This window comes from Triplophysa rosa, linkage group LG24 (genome assembly GCF_024868665.1).
Source record: "Triplophysa rosa linkage group LG24, Trosa_1v2, whole genome shotgun sequence".
Taxonomy (NCBI): Eukaryota; Metazoa; Chordata; class Actinopteri; order Cypriniformes; family Nemacheilidae; genus Triplophysa; species Triplophysa rosa.
In genome coordinates this window covers 9,814,675-9,835,346 of record NC_079913.1, presented here as the reverse complement: position 1 = coordinate 9,835,346, position 20,672 = coordinate 9,814,675, and the positions used below count along the sequence as shown (strand labels likewise).

The 20,672-nt window shown below is 40.2% G+C and overlaps 2 protein-coding genes across 12 annotated transcripts; one reads left to right on the top strand and one right to left on the bottom strand.

Moving 5' to 3' along the window:
• Positions 1-839: 839 nt before the first annotated feature.
• rassf8b (Ras association domain family member 8b) lies at positions 840-12,357 on the bottom strand. 2 transcript variants are annotated; one of them, XM_057323865.1, is made up of 6 exons: positions 12,244-12,354; positions 10,922-11,164; positions 6,618-6,804; positions 4,706-5,604; positions 3,850-3,979; positions 840-3,012 (listed from the first exon to the last, which is right to left on the bottom strand). In XM_057323865.1, exons 3-6 carry the CDS (start codon positions 6,727-6,729, stop codon positions 2,891-2,893), a joined length of 1,263 nt encoding a protein of 420 aa, XP_057179848.1. In that variant the 5' UTR covers positions 6,730-6,804; positions 10,922-11,164; positions 12,244-12,354; the 3' UTR covers positions 840-2,890. The 2 variants fall into 2 exon arrangements, with proteins under 2 accessions (XP_057179848.1, XP_057179847.1); XM_057323864.1 differs by lacking the exon at positions 10,922-11,164 and having other exon boundaries at positions 12,244-12,357.
• Positions 12,358-12,435: 78 nt separating this feature from the next.
• Positions 12,436-20,608, top strand: napepld (N-acyl phosphatidylethanolamine phospholipase D). Of its 10 annotated transcripts, none has more exons than XM_057323861.1 (6): positions 12,436-12,551; positions 13,350-13,444; positions 16,439-16,733; positions 17,171-17,817; positions 17,896-18,010; positions 19,735-20,608. In XM_057323861.1, exons 3-6 carry the CDS (start codon positions 16,473-16,475, stop codon positions 19,861-19,863), a joined length of 1,152 nt encoding a protein of 383 aa, XP_057179844.1. In that variant the 5' UTR covers positions 12,436-12,551; positions 13,350-13,444; positions 16,439-16,472; the 3' UTR covers positions 19,864-20,608. The 10 variants fall into 10 exon arrangements, with proteins under 10 accessions (XP_057179844.1, XP_057179843.1, XP_057179837.1 ...); XM_057323860.1 differs by having other exon boundaries at positions 16,436-16,733; XM_057323854.1 differs by lacking the exons at positions 12,436-12,551; positions 13,350-13,444 and adding exons at positions 13,822-14,141; positions 15,756-15,827.
• The last annotated feature ends 64 nt before the right edge of the window (positions 20,609-20,672 follow it).

Genomic DNA, 20,672 nt, shown 5'->3' with positions numbered 1-20,672 from the left:
TGTGTATATATATATACTTAAGATCCATTGCGCTACAGAGCAGTCAGCTGTTATACAATTTACTTACATATCACTGCTGTCCTTCTGAAACCTCATATCTACATATTTCATGATTTTTTGTTGTTGTTGCCATAAATCATTATTATAAGTCACCCTTTATGTTTGTCAATGGGTTTTGCAAATATCTAACCAATAAAAAGTATTAAAAAGTGCTTGTCAACTTTGACAACACAGTATGTAATCATTTAAAAAGTACAGTGTTTTTTTTTTATTTCCTGAAAAACACCTACATTTGGACGTACGAGGTTTCAAAAGGAAAGCGACGATATAATGCATAACGTACAAGTTTCAGGTTGCCGACTGCAACAAGCAGAAAAAGACACAACAAACCAAGTTGCACTATTCTAAATTTATTTAATATTTTACATTGTTACCGCCTCTTTTCCACTGGTGGCATATTTTATGCTGCTCGATAAACATCTCAACATAGAAATCATTTTTATCCCAGGCATGTAACACTTCCCTAGATGAGGAAGTGTTTCAGCGAACACAATTCTTTAAAAATAGACTTGAGGAGAAGTCGTTTGCTTAAAGGAATTTTGGTACTGCATTAAAGGTCAAAACCAGTGATCCAGATAAATAAAACTATATAATGCCATCTGATCTGAACAACTTTCAGCTGAGCTAAATGTTATTTTAGTGTGCGTAAGTCATAACAGCAGGTGATATAAACACACACTGTTATTTCCTCATACACACACATCAGTCCTGCACCTCAAACTTGTTACAGATATTAATACTGGCATTGAGTTGCGTTACACCTTTAGAAAGTCTTAATAGCGCTCTGTTAGGTATTAAATGCCATAGGTGGAACTTCAGTCCTTCATGTATCTCACACAAGCTCATAGAATGTCAGTGCATGCACCCTAACAATACTAAAAGTAAAGACGTTTAGTTCCTTTCAGCTGTTTTAACAGTTCAACAAAGAAAGAGAGAGTTGTGCAACTTTTTTCAAACAATGTTAAAAATAGTCTCCTTTGCTACTGATATGTTGTTATATGCTATTTAGACTTTTTTAGTAAGGCATGCTTCTCAACATTCCTCTCTTCATACAGACGACTGAGTTTCTAAATGTGCCACCGAGATGCTCTTTTGCGTGACATACTGAGCACCAGTTCTGTGCAAGATCTGTGTTGTTCAGAAAGTAAATGTGGAGGGAGACGGATCAGTTTTGTCTTTCAAACGTGGAGAATGTGTTTCAAAGAGCTAAAACAATTAAAACGATTCAGTCCTCCGTGAAGATCAAAATCAAAACAATACTGTACACGAAACCAAATAATTAGTTTATAAAAATATCAATCCATATCCCAAAAGTACTACCGTAAATCTTAACAAGCCCTTTCTTAGGTATGCTTCCAAGAGCTTCTTTCTTATTTCCTTAGTAAATGTTAAAACAAATGGAGCCACTCTGCATGTGTGTCTGTGTCTTTAAAGGGATAGTTCACCAAAAAACGAAAATTCTGTCATCATTTACTCAACCTCTTGTCATTTCAAACCTTTATGAATGTTTTTGCCGCAGAACACAAAAGAAGATATTTTGAAGAAAGTTGGTAACCGAACAATAGCACTGTCCCCCATTCACTTCTATTGCATGGACACAAAACTAATGCAAATCTGCGGAAGAAAGAAAGTCATACAGGTTTAGAATGACGAGAGGGTGAGTAAATGATAGAATCTTTATTTTTGGGTGAACTATCACTTTAAGGGATGCATCCTGATATAGTGAAGCATTCAACAAAAATAATGTCATCAATATTTTAGAACTGCTTCCCTGCGCATACACACAATTACAAATCTCGACTTTCTTGCAAGAATTTATGGCTGTCCACAACACTTTGGTTTGATTAGAAATAATGTTTCTGCTGTAAAAACGCAATGTTTTTTTAAAAACACAAAGCAGAAAAATGAACCGAGTGTAGTAAGTGAAAATGACATCTCTAAATATGCTTTTCAGATAGATCAGCTAAATACAAAAGTTAAGACAAAATAATATTCTGCGTCAGACGTCATTTGCATTTATTGGCCAAAAAAGCCCCAGCAAAATCAGGACTTGTGCGTAACTACATACTGTACCTGCATAATTCAATTTTACACGAGCTGTTCAGCACAAAAAAACGTTTCCTTTGCATTATTTTAAGAAGGTAAGAAAAATCGCTACAAGCTGTTTTCATGCAAAAACACCTCTCCTCTTTCTCTCTCGCAGTGTTTCTTTTTTGTATTTGCATATCACATGCACCTGCTCTCCTGGTTAGTTCTATCAAACACAGAAAATGATTCTTCAGTCAAATTCCACAGCAGATGTTTTGGCCAATAAAGTGCAAACGAAGGCGAAACTCCACCCCCTCTATAAGCTTTCATCACGACTGTAAGCCATAAAATATCAGCTGCATAATTCATCATCCGCAACGACCTTTCACCATCTCCCTGTATTCTCTACTGCTTGCATAATCACATTGAGAGTGAGGTTTACCTGGAGATTCATAAACATTCTTGAAAGAAAGACATCATAATGCTGTATTTTTGGACTTGCAACCACCAGTCGAAGGGTAGAACATAGGCCGAGGCAGCGTGTTTTGTCTTTTTTTCTGTATGAGTTTAGTAAGGGCCATGTTCAAGGTGAGGCCTTACAGAGCTTTGGGTCCTGTGAAAGTTTAGCTTACATTCAGATGGAGAGGTCTGATTGGGTTTTATCGATTGAACATCCAGCCATCAAGGAATCTTTCATATTTTCTGTAGCACGAACAGATTCAGGAAGTATGATCACAAAAATAAACCTTCATCGTCTGGAAGACTAGGAAAAGCAGAATGCGTTTGGCTGAGATGTCAGAAATCAGACGTAGATTCCTTCTGGGTTAAACGTTGTGTTTTGGGGACTTTGCAGAGCTCGTAGGTCAGCGGGAAGCTGTCGGGCTGATCCGAGCCGCTTCAGAGAACCAGGCGGAGTTTCAGACTCTGAATGGAGAAACAACACAAATCGAGAGTTTGTTCTGAGACCTTTTGTTTGTTCTATTTACATTACGTGATGTTTTTTCTTTATATCGTGTACATTTTGGGACGTTTGTAGAAAACATAAAAGGTTATATCTACAAAGTCAAATAGAATGGAAAAACTTTGAAGCTCAATATCTCACAACTGCTCAAAACGCAGATAGAACCTTATCATTTCAAGGTGGCCATTGTCATGTTTTTAATATTCCCTTATCTTTTAGACCAAGACTTTGAAATAAAAACATATTGTTAATAGAAAAAAGTGCTCCAAAAGAAATTTAAATTAAAGAAATTTAAAACAAAATTTGACCACCACTGAGTCTAATGTCAAATCTGGGTCCTAATGCAAAACCACTTCTTTAAAAACAAGGTTTCAAAGCCCTTTAAAGGGTTGCTCCGCCGAAAAATAAAAATTCTGGCATGAATTACTCCGTCTACAACTCTAGGACCTCCGTTTATCTTCAGAACACAAAATAAGATCTTTGTCACTTTATATTATTAAGACTGAACCACTGGAGTGACATGGACTATTTCAACAATGTCTTTACTCACTTTCTGCGCTTTGAAAGTTGGTTACGTTGCAGTCTATGGGGGATTCAGAAAGCTCCCGGACCTCAACAAAACTATCTTCATTTGTGTTTTGAAAATAAACGGAGGTCCTAGGGTTGTCATATGACTTGAGGGTGAGTAAGTCATGACGGAATTTTCATTTTCGCAGGGTAACCCTTTAGGGGACGTTTTTATTTACTTGCATTATAGGTGCTGTATTTTTCAAAATATGTCAAAGTATTTGTGTGTGTACCTGTGTTAGCTTCCTCCCCAGTAGGGTCTGCTGGCAACACCGTTACTTTGGTGCCAGTCTGTTGAATAAACTGTTGGAGGTTCACCTGCCTCAGCTCCTTGGTTAACTGTTCCAGCTCCTGCTCTCTCTCCTAAATCAAAGAAAGACTCAATAAACCATAATCTAACATAAAAAAAAACTAGAACATAAAAAAACTAGAACTAGATACACTTCAGATCTCCAGAATCTCTTCCACGAAACATGTGCTTCATTGATGACTCAGATGTGCCATTAGGTTTTGTGTATCGGTGTTATGTAATGTTCACATTAACGGCAAACTAAACAGGAACACATCCTTCTCCTTCATCTGTAAAGTCTGGTCTTTTACGTAACATCTGCGACCACTACCCTCCTCCCAGCTCCTTAACATGCTGCTAAGCCGATTAATCGCATTGTTGGCACTTAAGGCTAAGAGTCCAAAACACAGCAGCTCTAGTTCAGCGTTTTAGCAAAGCCCTGCGCCTCCTGCATTACTGCATGAAACACAGCACTGGGAACATCTCTGCATTGCAGGGCTCAACAATAAGGATGTCCTGCTGGCTCAGGGCCAGCGTGAAGGAGTTTCAGGGCAGTTGACGAACCTGTCACCTATCCCATCAGCCCCAGTCCTGCTTTGACATTCATTGATCTTGTACGTGCATTTTGTGCCTTGCAAACATTTACATTGACGCACTTGGCTTTTATCCAAAGAGACTTATTGACCGGGCACTTTTGCCTTATGGTTGAGTCCTGCACTCAACGTATTTGTTTGGTTATGTGTGTGTAGTTTCTTATTGGATTCTGGTTGCTTTAACTGTTTAGTGAATTGTGGTCCCACCTGTAGCCTAATGTTTGACTGCCCAAGCGAGAGCTCCACAGCTCTGCAGCTGTTCTCCAGTCTGGCAGCTTGCTGCACCTGCAAGTCCAGCTCAGCACGAGCGTTTTCCAGCCGCGCTCGCACCTCCATCTCGTCCGCCAGCCGCGTCTCCATCAGCTCCTGCTGCAAGCGTTCTGCCTCCAGCCCCGCCTCCATGCACTGAATACGCACCAGGTACTCTCCCAGCTGCTCCTCGCAGTCCTGCACGCGGCTGCGCAGCTCCTGCAGCTGCTCGTGCAGTTGCCTCTCGTTCTCCTGCTCGATCTGCAGCTCGTTCTCCCAGAATTCCTGCTCATTTATCTCAGCTTCATTTCTGCGGACCTGTTGCTCCAGATGGACCAGCTCCTCCTCTTCCTCCTCTGTCAGCTGCTGCTGAAGCTCAGTCTCGCAGCGCTGAAGTTTCTGCTCCAGGACGTGCAGCTTTTCCTTCTGCAGCTGCACCAGGCGGGAGAGCTCCTGCGTAGGTGCTGGGGTGCTGCAACGGTTTCCGTTTGCTGTTCGCTGCTTGGTTTCGCCTTCACGGCTTTTTCCGAATATGTCACGCAGACCCTTGGCTCCACCGCTGAAAGTAAGCGACTTGCGTTTTGGTTCACGCCGTTTAAGGGATCGGTCGTTGGGCGTAGGGCGGAGCTTTGCCATGGGAGGGAGACTTTGGCGGTATAGGCTGCGCTCAGGGGCCCTTGCAGAGGTGTCAGAGGTGGGGCGTTCGCTTAGAGACGGGCCTGTGCGCTGAAGCACCAACTGCACGTCGCTAGCGTACTGGCCCCATTTATTGAGCGACACCACAGGATTTTCATGCGGTGCCAGATGCCTTTCTGTCTCGCGCCATTTTTCTATCAGTGTGTAGCGGCCAGTGCGCCCTGCAACACAAACATTTTTTAGATATTCAACCTCTAGACAGATATTTAAAACATTTTATTTGTTCCACCTACTTCTGGTTTGTGTCATATATAGACATTCATATCAAGGAAATACAATTCCGAAAGTAGTAATGCTTTCAAGTTCCCCAAACATTCTCTCTTAAAAAAAGATTAAAGAGTAGTATTAAAGAGATAGTTCACCCAAAAATGAAAATTGAAGAATGTTGGCAATCGAACAATGGTGGTACCCGTTCATTTCTATAGTATGGAAACAAAGCCAATGCAAGTCAATGGGTACCGCCATTGTTCGGTTATCAACCTTCTTCAAAATATCTTCTGTTGTGTTCTGCAGAAGAAAGTCTTACAGGTTTGAAATGACAAGAAGGAGAGTAAATGATGATGACAGAATTTTCATTTTTGGGTGAACTTTCACTTAAACACAATATCGATAATCATGGTTTTTAATACCACGGTTATTGCCCATACCGGTATATTGTGACACCCCTAGTTGGGATGCTCAAATGAAAGCAATGTTTTGATATTACATAAAATATTTACATTTGTCTTTGCAAATTAATTTTGTTATAGGGAAACATTGAAAAAATAACAAAAAAGCACATGAAATGTTTCACATGAAATGCATCTGACATTTTCTCCAAAGACCAGGCACTTCAATCGCACAAAGACTGTGCTTTATTCCCTTATTTCATGAATAAGCCCAGTCTTATTTTTCCAGTAAAATGAGGTAAAAAGGGTCAAAGTCTGAGACTGGAAGGGACAATACTGCATTTCACTGCTCCAATCTCTGATCTCAAAGAGTGCTTGTTGTCAAGGAAACAAGCATACTGAGAGTAATGTTGTGTACAAAACAGAGGAAATGAGACACGAAGGATTAATGAGGATGAACGTTCTATAGAAAGTATTACCAATATAAAACCGCGTTATGTACATTTACAATTGATTTACAAACACTTTTGAATCTGATATGTACGACATGACAATTCAGGTCTTACCTATTGCTTGGGCCAAAGCGATCACGACCTCTTGACATGTGGTGACCTCTGTGACCCCACAGACGATGCGCTGCACTCCATCCACCCACACCTTCAGCTCCATGCCTCTCATCTGGATGATGTCATTCTTCACCTCTGCAGGCACCCGTTACCAGGTCTCTCGTCTGCATTCTGCTCTTATCGCCGCCTGGACCAGTAAGACCACAGAACTGTTTGTGCTGTTATACACTTACATAAGAAATCATTTCACCGCACACAAACACTTCCTCTCTCTTTAATCTTAGCCCCGAACACTGAGATGATTTTCTATTAGCATAAGATTACCAGCGCTTCGGAGTGTTTATGATACATTGCGCGTATTTATGACACTGGCAGACTGGCAGATGGTGTCTTTTAGTTCCTGCTGTAGTAGATAGGGAGGGTTTGGCCACTGCAGTGCTAAAGTTCTTCTCTCAGCTTGCTGACACAGGCCACTGATCTGCACGCTCAGGCAATGAAACGCTCACATTCATAAGCAGCATATTATTGTGTGACTGACTGCCTGATAATAAGACATTCACCCTTAAGTAATATGCGTTTCAAACTATTGTTTATGTTTTTGTGTAATTTACATTACATGTCACGTGTTTACTGCATATCATTGGTCAGAAGGAAAGCATTTGTCTGTGGCAGTGTGCTGAGCGACGGAAGTGATTTATTAAGCCGTGAACCACTCGAGCTGAAGAACTGGTTCAAACAGGACTGTGAGGACAGTATGGTGCCCACTCTCATGAGACTCGCTCATAAAAAATAAGCGAGATGAGCTGTATAGCCTGACAGGTAATAAGTCTTCCAGTATGTGTTGGGAGAGAGAAAATTCTCTGTTTGTCTTTGTTTTTTTGTTGGGGCAGCCGAAAACTGAAGCCTCTTTTCATAAATTACTGTAGATTTACAGCTTGCCCGATATGCCATCTCACACACAGCCTATAACCTTGCTGCATTTTCGCGCTCATATCTGAAGTACCAGATCATTTTAGCACTACGCAAGTGTGTAATGTTTCTTACTATTGCACTAAAGTCATCTCAGTGTGGTTATATGACATCTTGTCTGTTTTGATTCTGATCTGGCAACCTCCTGTGGGTCACGAAGTCACACCAAGAAGGTACACAATTATTCACTCGTGCTTCAGAAAACTCTCATGAGCTTGTTAATGCAATGTTCTGTTTTACTAGTTCAGCAAAGTGGCACACAGATGTGCAGTGTTGTTTCAACAGAAGTGTTAAGGGGGTCATGAACTGCATTTTTATGTTGTTTTTTTTGTCGCATTATGATGTCACACTAACATAAGGTGTTATGGCAACTTGGATTCAATAAAGGCTGTTTTTGCCTAAAAATGTGCAAAAAGCTTTGAATTTGGAAATCCACAGGATGTTTTATAGTACAATTTTAAAGTTTTCTATGTCAATAGATCAAGGAAAATGTATTTCTCAAATCAAGACCCCTTTAACAATTCTTAATTTGGTTTTTTTTCAGAATCAGAATCAGAATCAGAAGAGCTTTATTGCCAAGTGTGCTTGCACACACAAGGAATTTTCTTTGGTGTTGGAAGCTTCTAGTACAGACATTCAACACAATGACAATACAATATAATACGATTTACAGTCTAACAAGCAATGAAACAAGCAATGAATTTACATTGCAACAAGCAATGAAAAAAGAATTAGCCCGATATGTGCCAGCTGTTTGAAAATAATAGGTTAAAATAACAAAATAAAGGTGTGTTTCCAAAGCTCAACTTATAGTTTAAGAACAATGTCAGAGGTCACGGCCCTATACCTTAAGAGAAGCATTTAGCTCTCTCAAACCAAGCCTAAAAAACTCCTGGAAGTCCAATAAAAACTAAGCAGAACACTATAGAACACTTTGCAATATATAAACACTGGTTCAGAAGCACTTCCGGATTCATCTTTTAATTTTTTTAAATCCAACATATATAGTTCAATCTTCAAAATATTTATTTAACATTTTGATTCGTTTATAAATGCTCTGTTGGTTGTATTTTGTTCAAACGCTTGTATAGAGTTAAAAAACGAAAACAGGAAGTTGTTTTGGCTTAGCGTTGGACCAGCTTTGTTTACATCTTCCAAAGTGGTCTATATTTTGGTTTCCATCACTGTGTAAAAGCTCCACCCCTGAAAGTAATACTTGTCAGCTGAAGAATCTGTGTTTAACTGTATTTACATACAGGCATCTGCCCCAGACAAGCTTCGGCTCAACCTGGGGCTAAATTTAACAAACTCAAGGTTTTGGCTGCCTGTCACTGTAAGGTAAAGCCGAGACAGCTGCTAAAAGAGACGTAGCGCGTATAAACTCACATTCCAGTCAACTCGTATATCTGATGTCCATAAACATATATGAGTACAGTTTGTATAACTGGATCCCACATTAGTCCCAGCATGCTGTAATACTCGAACATGCTCTGTCAGGTCAATCGCTTAAGGCTACTGAATTTAACAATGAAAAAGTTGATAATATAGTATCCACAAATTCCGGGCCCAGAACATTTGTGCAGACTTTCATTCTGGCATAGTTCAAACATACTGTGTAGAAGTGTATTTTTCTTAATATCTACTTTGTGTTTTTAGTTGGGGGGTTATCACCTCAACCTCCACAGGACCCTAACGGTGTGTCAGCTGTAGGGGGTGGGGGGCTGTTCCAATCCAACAAGGGTCCAGACAAACACAATGGTCTTCTAGAGAGACTCCCACCCCCGCAGGCCTCCCAGCATGACTGGACACAAACAATCCATCTCCATGGTGATAGTTTTGCAGCTTTGTGAATCTCTCACATAGCCGGCTGTGACCGGCTTGGGAATCAACAGACAGCAGCAATTAAGGAACAATCTCTTTATTTTAACTTTTGTCAGGGTCCCACTGTATGACTTTGTCGTGTCAGGGGTTCACAGCTGAAAAACGCACAGATACGGGAAAACCCTGCTGAGCTTCACACACTGACGAGCCTTGTTTTTCAGTACTACCTCTGCGTTGAGCATGAGAAATCCTTCAATTTAGTCTGAGTTTAGTGTCTCTAGTAACTTTAGTCTAAAATCAATAAACGTTTGTGTGGCGGCATGTTTAAGCATGAAGCCTCTTTGTGAGAAGCAGCTTCTGCCACCTCAATTACAAACATCGTAATGAAACGTTTTAATGAAACATTATTAAAATAATACAACTTATAATCATAACCTTTACTTGTCTTGTGTTAAGATTGCTGATAAGATTTGCTACGCAGTTGCTAATGTGTTCCGAGTGCTTTTTTAAGCACATCGCTATGTAGTTGCTAAGTTGTTCTGGGTGGCTGCTATTATATGGTTGTTGAAAAGCCCATCTCCAAGTCTCTATGATATTCTGGGGCCTAGGGTCGAAATTTGCCGATCACTCCAATAACGCACATCTCAACACATTTTTAATACGTTATAGTTTTGCAATGACCAGTATTGATGCTTGCCTTAGTGAGGTCCACTACTATAATGTATGATGGTAGGAAGTAAGCACAGATCAAACAGTGATTTTCAAGGTTTCTATGTGATTGTGTTCTTGCTCTGAACACAAATCCTTTCATTTCCTCGATTTGGAGGATTTGGGTTCCAAATAGGGAAGTGAACTGTGTGACCTGCACAAAATGCACACTCTTATAAGAAATCTGAATGTAGAGACTTCATTATTAATTACCTGAAGCTCCTGAGTTTTGTGACACTAAATGTACATTTTGTTTGTATACATTTTTAGTTCCGGACAGATGGGTGGTGGGCCTGGACAAAACCACACATCACAAACCAACATTTAGCGATCTAAGCTTTCACAGACACGGTTTAGCTTAAGCCAGGACTATGCCTTAGTTGAATTAAGATATTTATGTTGCTTTTATAAAAATGCCTTAGAAGAATACATTACCGTTGTGCATCTTGAGACAAAACAATGGCACTGATATATTTTAAGATATTTCTGGGCATGTTATATTGAGTTAAGACAGGTCACACATTCATTTTAGTCTGGGACTAGCCTTAAGCCTTGTGATCTCTTTTTTTGCACATTTTGTGCTAATTTTACATGTAAATCCACAACACAGCAGATGTCAACATGTCAAATGCAGCATGATCAAATATTTAATAAAGCAACACAAAAGAACCAGGAGAATAGGATAAACTATCTAAAGAACAACGTACAGTCTACTCAAAATACAGATCTGCCCTGCAATCATACATTTATTACACGTGCATCTTATAAACACACAGATAGCACCCCGCATAGTTGCATCTCACTACCTCCACACTGTTGTCTACTCTCATCCCGCCCGTCTTCTTTCTTCAGCTTTCCTCTCTTCTCATTCGGTAGGTCCAGCACTGGATGTGTCAACACGCTCTTGCTGTCTTTGTCTCTAAACAGCTATTCACGATGAGCAGATCTGATTAGTAGGTGTTGGCTGCTATTGTGTAACACCACACTGTGTGTAATGAGAGAGTGAGGCAGATCTGTCAGCGAGGAGCATGCAGACCGGCGAGTGGGACCTGTGTAGAAGAGTTGTCAGTGGGTCAGTTCTGTGAGTGAGGCATATGTACCTGAGACAGGCACACACTTCGAGGAGTGAACGTTTCCTACTGTTTAGTATAACTGAGAGAGAGAGAGGGTGTTACATTGAAAAGCTTAATATTTTCGTGAAGCTGAACAACAAGAATGCCAACAAAAACGTAAACCAAAGACACCTCATAAACTCAAAGGAAACCGTTCAGCCCATATTGCACACAAGTCATCAGCAGCAACATTTGTCGTAAGATACTTTTTAGTATTTTTTCCTGTTTGTTTCCGAATTAATAGCACGCGACAGTGAAAACAAACATTGAAACATGTCAAAGTAATGATTCTGCACGCCTGTAAATACAGATGAAAATGTTTTAATACAAGTTAAATTACAAAACAATCAACCAGTGTGATCCGGTGCACAGCTGAGATGACTATGAAATTCATCCAATTCTTGACAACATAAGGCCAAGATGATGGTTTTTAGAGAGTTAACAAGCGTAACGCGTGACGTCATACTAACTTTCATTAAATATTAGTTCACTAAGCCACATATAACATTATATAATGTTAAACATCCTTCATATACACTGAAATGTTTTATTATCATGAAATAAGTGTGAAGGTCATTCGTGTTCATATTCATACTTAAATGTGCATTCATAACTGTTTTATTAATGGCGTATTAATGGGAGTTATTTTAAAGCGTTGCCTGTTTGAGTAAGTGTGTGTCGAATGCACTGCTGTAATGTTTATAAGTTTAGGAGGGGCTGCAGGCCTTCTGCTGGTCTGATGAAAAACACTGACAATCGTTCGGTTATTTTCACGCTTTAAAACACACACGAGAAGGATGTGGGGAGCTGAAAACCCCTGACATTGACTGGACACTGTGTCATGCCGCGCGCCCGCTCTCCCGCATGTGCCGATTTAACGCATCGGCATCGCGTCCCGTACGCAACTATCTAACGGTGCCCCATGAAAACACATTTAATACACGCCGCGCTCTTTCGCGCTTCACGGACGGTGAAAAACACGCTGCAGAGACATCTATTTAAAACCATTTCCGTACCTGCGCGTGTCTGCAGTCCCCGGACCTTCACGATCCCCAGACCGGGTCCACTTTAGTCCGCCAGAACAAAACCGAGATTTGTGTTGATGGTCTGTTTTTATCCACTCCGTGTTTCCTAAAAACTCTTTTCACGTGACCGCATTGAATAAGGTCCGGTTAGAAGAGCTTCACGCGTTGAAGTGGACCCGTTACATCAGCAGCGGATCTGATCTGCGCTCTGACTCGGAGTAAATTCAGTGAACGGCACCGGGACACCGCAAGGCATCATGGACCGAGCGCTTTAAAGCTGCACAGCCCACACCGAACAAGTGAGCTCGCTGCACACAAACCATTTACTTGAGATTGTAGATTTGGTTTGCAAACTCGATTTTATTACGAGTACAGATTGACAACAGCAATGTAATTAATCAAGTCGTTATTAAACGAATATACGGTGTACATTTTGTAACGTCCAAATATTCACGTAAACAGTAAAAAGCAAAATACTTTTGAGTGTTACATTTTTTACAGTTTCAGCAAGTAAACGCATTTAAGACCTGAAAGTACAATAATTTGTATTCTTTAATGAATATGTATTTTATTACATGTGTTATTATTATTATTACATTCAATTAATCAACAATAATGACAATAATATGTATGGGATATTTAAAATGCACATCATGCCATTTTTATTTTTACACTATTAAGGTCACATATTGACCTTAAAACCCTGCTAATCCCTGTTAACAATTAAAAGGTCCTTAACATGAATCTATATTAATGTTTCATACATTTCAATTCGTTTGCTCGTGTTTTATACAATAATGTTTTTCGTAAGGAAAAAATGGCATAAGATTAATTGTAAATATATGTAAATGTACAGTATATACTGTATATTGAGTAGATATGTGCCCTCTAGCGCAGTAAGCTTACTTAAACGAACACTTGTTAAGGAGATTGTTGTTCAGTGGATTAGTCTGAGCAATAATTGCCTAGATGAGGGTTGTTTATCTGCTGTGCTATATTAAATCTGTCCAGCCTATGATAGGATTATCCACCCAGAAATCTGTGATGTACTACTCTGAGTTATGTGGGATAACACAGTATGCATCTGTTTCTCATAGAGACCTTCTGCTGGCCTGCCTGAGGACATGGGCTCCTCCCATTGTGCAAGTGTTCTCTGCGGTTATTACACAACATAACACTGAAATGAAGTCCAGTAAGTATCCATGTCCTGAATAAATGTTGCCCAGATGGCAACGTGCAATTCAAGCGGAGGTCACCTCTGGGCTGTAACTGCAAGATTTTTAAATGTGTTTTCTCAGACAAAATGTTGTTATTTATTCTTCAATATTTATATTTATTTCAGATTTATTTATTGTAAAATATTTGTGTTATTCATATAATATAATTCATATAACATAATATTTGTGCTATTCATCTAAATAGTGAACCTATTTGATCTGTAGATGTATTATTGACATTTTGTATTAACTTTGATAGCTTACCCACCCTCCACAAACTTGAGTACTGTGGGCAATGATGAGTAAAGTGTAGTTGCAGTATTTCACCACAGGAGGGCAGTGTACGATCGACGGGTGCGCGTATTGCACATACTTTATTTCACAAATAAACTACAGCTTTAATTTGCTTTAAATTAATCTGGTAAATTTGCAACTGCACAATAGTGAATTTGATTCCACATGAGAAACAAAATCCCAGACATGCAACGCACGTGTGTCATGCGGAAGTTACGACCTGACGTTACTCGACAGAGTGTTTGAACAACAGTGGGATGAAATGCTCGTGCTGCGGTGTTCTGTCAATAAACTGACAGCTGCTTGTAAACCTTCAATAGATTTGCAGGATTGTATTTACATCCTACTTGTGACCAGCAGAGGTAAACACAACGAAAGGTGACGTACACGCAAACACCTTTACTCCAGTGTAAAAAACACCGCGTCTCTCCCTTCATCTGCTTTTTTGGCTCCAAATACGTACAGTACAAACGCAATACACGGCATGTTTGCAGAGTACTCTTAACCGTGTTTAATTTCGTCGTTGAGGTTTTGTTTTTTTAGTATAACTGTATAAACTATGAAGTGAAACTGGCTGTTTACTTTGCAAAGCACCGTCACGTGATCACCACCAGCTATTGCACAACAGTAACTTGAAGGGTCGTTTAAAGAGTCTTGTTGTGTTTAAGTTTTACATGAATTATTAAGAATTATTTGGGACCATCTCGATAATTTTGAGTTAATTTGACCTTGACACATATTTTGAGTTTTATGTATTACCGCAGAAAGCCTAGTGATATTTTGTAATGATGTTTAGTTACTGCCCAGTATACTGACAGGGTTGCCAGATCTGCCCTACGCCACGTCGTAAAACTTTTATTGTTTACTAACATCAGTCATTGAGAGGCTTGCCCCTCTATTACCATGGAAACGGAAACTGTGCTCACTTCGTCTCATCATCTTGCACAGTTTTATCACATGTAGATTGTGTAGAGTGAAAATTTAAATACAGGTATTTCAGTTCACTTTGTTTGCATAGTGGAATAAACAATTAACCAATCAGTTTATTTCATATTTATGACCAAAGCTATCATATATGTGAAATTCTGGCTAAAGTCTTATAAGCGAATGGGAGCATCAAAGTTTAATCATTAATTTCAATGTGATTTTCAGTCTTTGACGTGGCTTTATACTCATTTCTTATTTGAGACATCATTTGTACTGTATATTTGCAACATGTAGTATGATTTTATGTAGGAAATAATACATTTCTAAGAATGGAGGTTTTTCACATTGCTTAAACTGTGGCACAGCTGACAATTTAGGGCACTGTACAGCTGTTGGGGTACATAAATCTTTATCACCATGTGCCTTAGTTTAGTTAGTGCAGTTGCAATATTATACCACAGGATGGCAGTGTAGCTCCTACAATTCATTCATGTGCATAATTATATATATATATATGAAGAGTTTGGTTCCAAAATGAGTTAACTCCGTTTTTAAAAAAAATCAAAAATCATGTTTTTTATAATGTCATTATGTTTTTATTGTGTTCGTTAGCTGTATTTGTTGAGTTATTATGTCTTAAATAAAAACAAAACAACTGCAGTTTGACTGATATTCATTGGAATGCACAATAAAAAGTTATCTCATTTTGGAACCAAATTCTTCATATATATATATATATATATATATATATATATTTGTGTGCATGTCTGAAGCTGTGATGGGTCCTCAATGAAGGGACCATCGAGAATTATGGCCTTCTTCCTTTTGTTAGTATCCCAAGACACTACACCAACTGTGGATCACACGACATTTAATTAAATAAACCAATCAAAATCCTCCGGAGGTTTGTACAGCCCACTTGCGGCTTAAGTCCCACCCACTTCTCTGTTTTTACCCAAGTCGCATTTTAAACAACCGAAATGCTGTAATTACATTACAACACCACTAGAGGGCAGCTTAAGGACGACCACCGTAAGCTCATGCCTCGCTTTATTTACATCACAGGCGTGCTCGAGCGGTGGTTACTGCGAGACCCCCCCAGCACAGATACAAACTGCGTTTGCAAGAAAGCCATAGGTACGTACCTTAGCTTTTAAAAACATGAGTTATTTATCTCTCTATGGCAAGACACATCCGCAAATGTCAGTGCGTATTAATAACAACACGCGTAAATGTCAGTGCGCCTTACAAGGCTGCGTGCACATATAGTGCGATAGGTTATCTTGTGTTTTACAGCAACCTCATTCTGTCGCGTTTGGTAGTGTGCATTCCGACGTAACATAAATGTATGTAACACATCACTCTTCAAGGTTGTAAATGTGAAATGGTGTATATGACTGTGCAAACTCAAAACGCATCATGTTTCGTATGAAATTGAGTTTATCAGAATGAACAATAATATGGAAAAGTAACGGAAGGAAGCAGGCAGTAGTGTGATAACACACTCTTAGACATTACAGTACGGGAAGTGAAATACACTGTAAGTGTATTTCACTTCCCGTACTGTAATGTCTAAGAGCAGGCAAAAAATTAAGCTGTGTACATACGGCAAAGACAAAACACTTTATGATCAGCAGCACAGATCGAGTATTTATTGTGTTATGATGCGAGCCACAGGAGCAACAAATCTGCACCTTTACTTCCTGTGTGTGTGTTATTGTGCACCCTGTCATGTGTGGTTTTAGCAGGTGTTTCTGCAGTGCAGCTGGAGGCAGGAAGCCCATGGCAGAGGGACCTTTCGTGTGTGAAGACAGCAAGCTGGATGGAGGTCACACCGTATCTCCTGACCTCGAGATGAGCGACTCTGGTGAGAAAAACGACCCGCTGGATTACAGACAAAAGGGAGATGCGACATGTTCCAAACGGGACTCTCAGGGGCGCTTTGTGAATCCGTGGACAACATGGCAGTTTCCGTCCTACAGCACCATCCTTCGCCTCTTCCTCATGGAGAAGAACAACAGCAGCGTTCCCAGCGCCAAAGAGGTAACACTTCACACTTTGAACTGTGCACACACCAAGGTTTTTTATCATATCGTAAGGACTTCACTTTTCCACTACGGATTTGCCTTTACCATAGACAACAACATAAACAAACTTTACTGCACATGCATGCTTTAGTGGCCTGAATTTAACTTCCGGTACACATCTTTGATTATTGCCGATAATTTATCCAAATGAACAAGTATTTAGTTGAATGAGATTTACTGTAGTACATGCAAGTAATGTATATTATCATTACGTAATTGTCTTCAAATGCAGCTCATGCCGCGTTGAAGGTTGAACTTGCAGAAAGTGTTTGTGCTCTTTCTGCCTCGGCTGTCGTCCACAATGTATCTTAATTCTAAAGTGCAACGGTACAGTGTTGTTCTCAACATTATTGTATATTTGACAAGTTGTTTTGCCTGTTTTTCTGTTCTTAGGTTCTGGACCGAGAACTTCCTGTCCACGAGCCATATTTTGTCCAGAACCCGGATCTGTGCAGGCAGACGGGCTCATCTGTGCGAGGGACATGGCTGGGTCATGCCACTGTGCTGGTGGAGATGGATGGACTGGTGCTTTTGACCGATCCTGTGTTCAGCCAGAGAGCCTCGCCAATGGCATTCATGGGCCCAAAGCGTTACCGTGGCCCGCCGTGCACCGTACAACAGCTTCCTCAAGTGGACGCCGTGGTGATCAGTCATACACACTACGATCACCTTGACGCAGATTCGGTGACAGCGCTCAACGCTCGGTTCGGTTCTGACCTGCACTGGTTCGTGCCGCTCGGGCTGGCAGGATGGATGCAGAAGACAGGCTGTGCAAACGTCACCGAGCTGGACTGGTGGACGGGCAGTCGAATTCCCGGTCGTGACGACTTCACCGTGTTTTGCACGCCAGCCCAGCACTGGTGCAAACGCTCGCCTTTGGATGACAACAGAGCATTATGGGGAAGCTGGACTGTCGTGGGCCCTCGTAACCGCTTCTTCTTCGCTGGAGATACGGGGTACTGCTCATCGTTTCAGGAGATAGGAAGACATTTCGGACCATTTGACCTGGCTGCTATCCCAATTGGAGCGTACCTGCCCAGGTACGGGTTTGCATAGGTGGAAAACATTGAAGTACATTGACCTGTTTTCTGATGTATTTCATGATGTCATTTGTTTAGAGGGATCATGAAATCTCAGCATGTGGACCCAGAGGAGGCTGTGCAGGTCCATGTAGACATCAAGGCGAAAAACTCACTGGCCATTCACTGGGGCACATTTGCTTTAGCCTATGAGGTTAGAGCACATCTCTCTCACACGTGCAAACACATGTCATTCTCGTTGTCACAGTGTTTATGTGTTGGGTCAGACTTTATTTACTGTGAGTGTATTTGATATGGCGAGGCTTGTAGTGCTGGTTTAGATTTTGTCCAAGACATTTATAGGTAGCTATAGATAAATGTTTGTCTTTCAGTCGTTACAACAGACTGTTTATAATTCTCAGGGTGGCCGCGGATCCTTAAAATGTCTTAAATTAAGATTTCCTAATATAAGGCATTTAAAAGTCTTAAATTCAGATTCTACGGTCTTAAATATTTTGGTCTCATTTCCGCCAAAAAATCTTTCAGTCTGACAGACCAAATGATCATTGAACAGACCTAAGATTTCTCTCCCCGCAATAGTTACTGCATCGTCATGACTCATCAGAGAGAACCGAGGTCGTAGCATACAGGTTGAAGTAGCCGACAGCTGGTTTACAGCATCCTAGCTAAATTGTTTAAATGCACGCTTAATAAAAATGGCTAGAATGAGGAGTTCTCGTGGTGGTTAAAGCTGGTGCCTGGAAATGTCTACGAGGCAAACTTTGCCGTTTGTCGGAGATGTTTTAAACTCTGTATGAGCAGCGAGGTGGTGGAATCACACAGAGGGAAGCAATGAGCACGCGAAAGGCCTCCAGCAGATTACGAGGTTGATTGTAAATATTTTATTTGTAACAAATACAAACCTTATGCGTGGAAAACGTGTTTCCTAACGGCTTTAACAAAACGAACATGCAATTTGGTTAAATCATTTGTAAATATAATCTCATTATTATATATATATATAGTGTACTGTATATAGTGTTATTAATTAGGCAAAATCATTTGTAAATATAATCTCATTATTATATATATAGTGTTATTAGTTGTACCTAAACCACTCAAATTTTCCCCAATAAGTTTCATAACTGCTGCTGGACATTGTCGTAATTTTCGGGGGGGGCCCAACTAACAGGGCCCCCTCCTTTCATCAGGTTAGTGGAGTTTTGCGCATCAGCTGTTATTCCGGAGATTACACAGTACTCTCATCAGAGTCTGCAGTTACTCCTCGAGATCTGGCTGGATTTGAACCAGCAACCTCTAGTACCTTGAGGTAGCACTCATACCAATGAGCCACAGATCTCTTGGTGATACATGTGTCGGAACTTTTACTTCACCTCTGACTCAATGCTAAAGCAATTACAGAAGCAAAGAGCTTTGCTCTTCAACCGTTAAATCTGGAGAGCTGGCTGGATTTGAACCAGCAACCTCCGGTACTGTGAGGCAGCACTCGAAAGCTGTTACAGAAGCAAAGACATAATGGTTAATTAAACACGAACCTAGAGATCTGGATTCGAACCGGTGACTTCTGATGCCGTGAGGCAATACTTACACCAGTGAGCCACAGAGCTCTTGGTGAATACGGTGACGGAACTTATTCTTGATACTTACCCTTTCAATTGTCTTTGTCTTACACTGGAGTGATTTTATGGCATGAGTTGACAGCTTGGACCGTTAAATATACATGCACAGAATGTTCTTATAAATAAAATGAACATATTAAAACATATTGTGATTTAAAGCAGGTTTTGCGCAACAAAATACATGTCGTTCAAAATGTTTCCCAACCATCCTTGCTGCCTCCCGGTAGCCATCGTTACATATTGCACTGTGGTATGACTAACTAAGATCGGTTTTGTTTATTGTTCTCTCTTCCATTAGCATTATCTTGAACCTCCTCGACGTTTGCGTGAAGCTATGGTGAATCACGGACTGAACCCAGATCTGTTCTTCACACTTGGTCACGGAGAATCATGCATGATCAACCAGGATGCGGACCCTCCCATCTAAACAAAAGACCAGGAATACACAGGCAAAACAAAAATGCTTATCACACAATAGGACTCCATTTTTATGAGGTGTAAAATTGCTGTTATAGATGGTCCAGTGGCTGGACTCTGGAATTCATATAATATCAATGCATGTTTATAAAACTATTCAAACTTTGGTAGCTATTATCATGGTCTGGCTATAATAAAAATAATACTACAATTGTATTGAATTTGTTTTGAAGATCTGCTAGCTATAAGAATAACATTTTTGTTTGCTTGCATATTCATGTACATTGCAGAATTGAAAGACAGATGCGGCTTTCCAATTACAGCCGGCAGGTTTGTTCCTGTAGCTCACTTGGTGGAGCATTGCGCTAGTAACACAAAGGCCGTGGGTTTGAACACATACTGATAAAAGTATACGCCTAAATGCCCTGTTAAAAGCCATTCTGGATAAAAGCAGCTGTAGCAGTTGCTCAGCTGGGAACTTACCTTTGCAGGAAGAGATTGCAATAAATCCAAGATGCGTTCACAGCCTTTATAAAATGCGTCACATGAAGGAGCAAACCTTAGGAAATTCACTTTATTTGCAATTGTTTAATAACATCATTCCTCAGATAAAAATGCAATATTACAGGAATATACAGCAGAGATTAATTTAAAACTTCCTGTCGAGAACCATACAATCTAAAGATATTTTTTAGTTTTTATTTACTGGTAGCGTGCGTTATAAGCAAGACACACTCTGTCACCAAAGACAGACTGACAGATACAGATACAAACTGTACAATCACTTATTTACAAATCCAATTTTTTTTGGTCGGTTTT

What these genes read in the sequence shown, in the direction of transcription:
- rassf8b (XM_057323864.1), bottom strand. Translation starts at nt 6,729, where the DNA reads ATGAGAGGCATGGAGCTGAAGGTGTGGGTGGATGGAGTGCAGCGCATC. An exon ending in CGCTTTGGCCCAAGCAATAG is followed by an intron (nt 5,605 to 6,617) that starts GTAAGACCTGAA and finishes TTTGTGTTGCAG; the next exon opens with GGCGCACTGGCCGCTACACA. An exon ending in TGGGGAGGAAGCTAACACAG is followed by an intron (nt 3,013 to 3,849) that starts GTACACACACAA and finishes TTCTCCATTCAG; the next exon opens with AGTCTGAAACTCCGCCTGGT.
- napepld (XM_057323853.1), top strand. Translation starts at nt 14,026, where the DNA reads ATGCTCGTGCTGCGGTGTTCTGTCAATAAACTGACAGCTGCTTGTAAA. An exon ending in AGAGGTAAACACAACGAAAG is followed by an intron (nt 14,142 to 15,755) that starts GTGACGTACACG and finishes TTTACATCACAG; the next exon opens with GCGTGCTCGAGCGGTGGTTA. An exon ending in ATTGGAGCGTACCTGCCCAG is followed by an intron (nt 17,818 to 17,895) that starts GTACGGGTTTGC and finishes TCATTTGTTTAG; the next exon opens with AGGGATCATGAAATCTCAGC.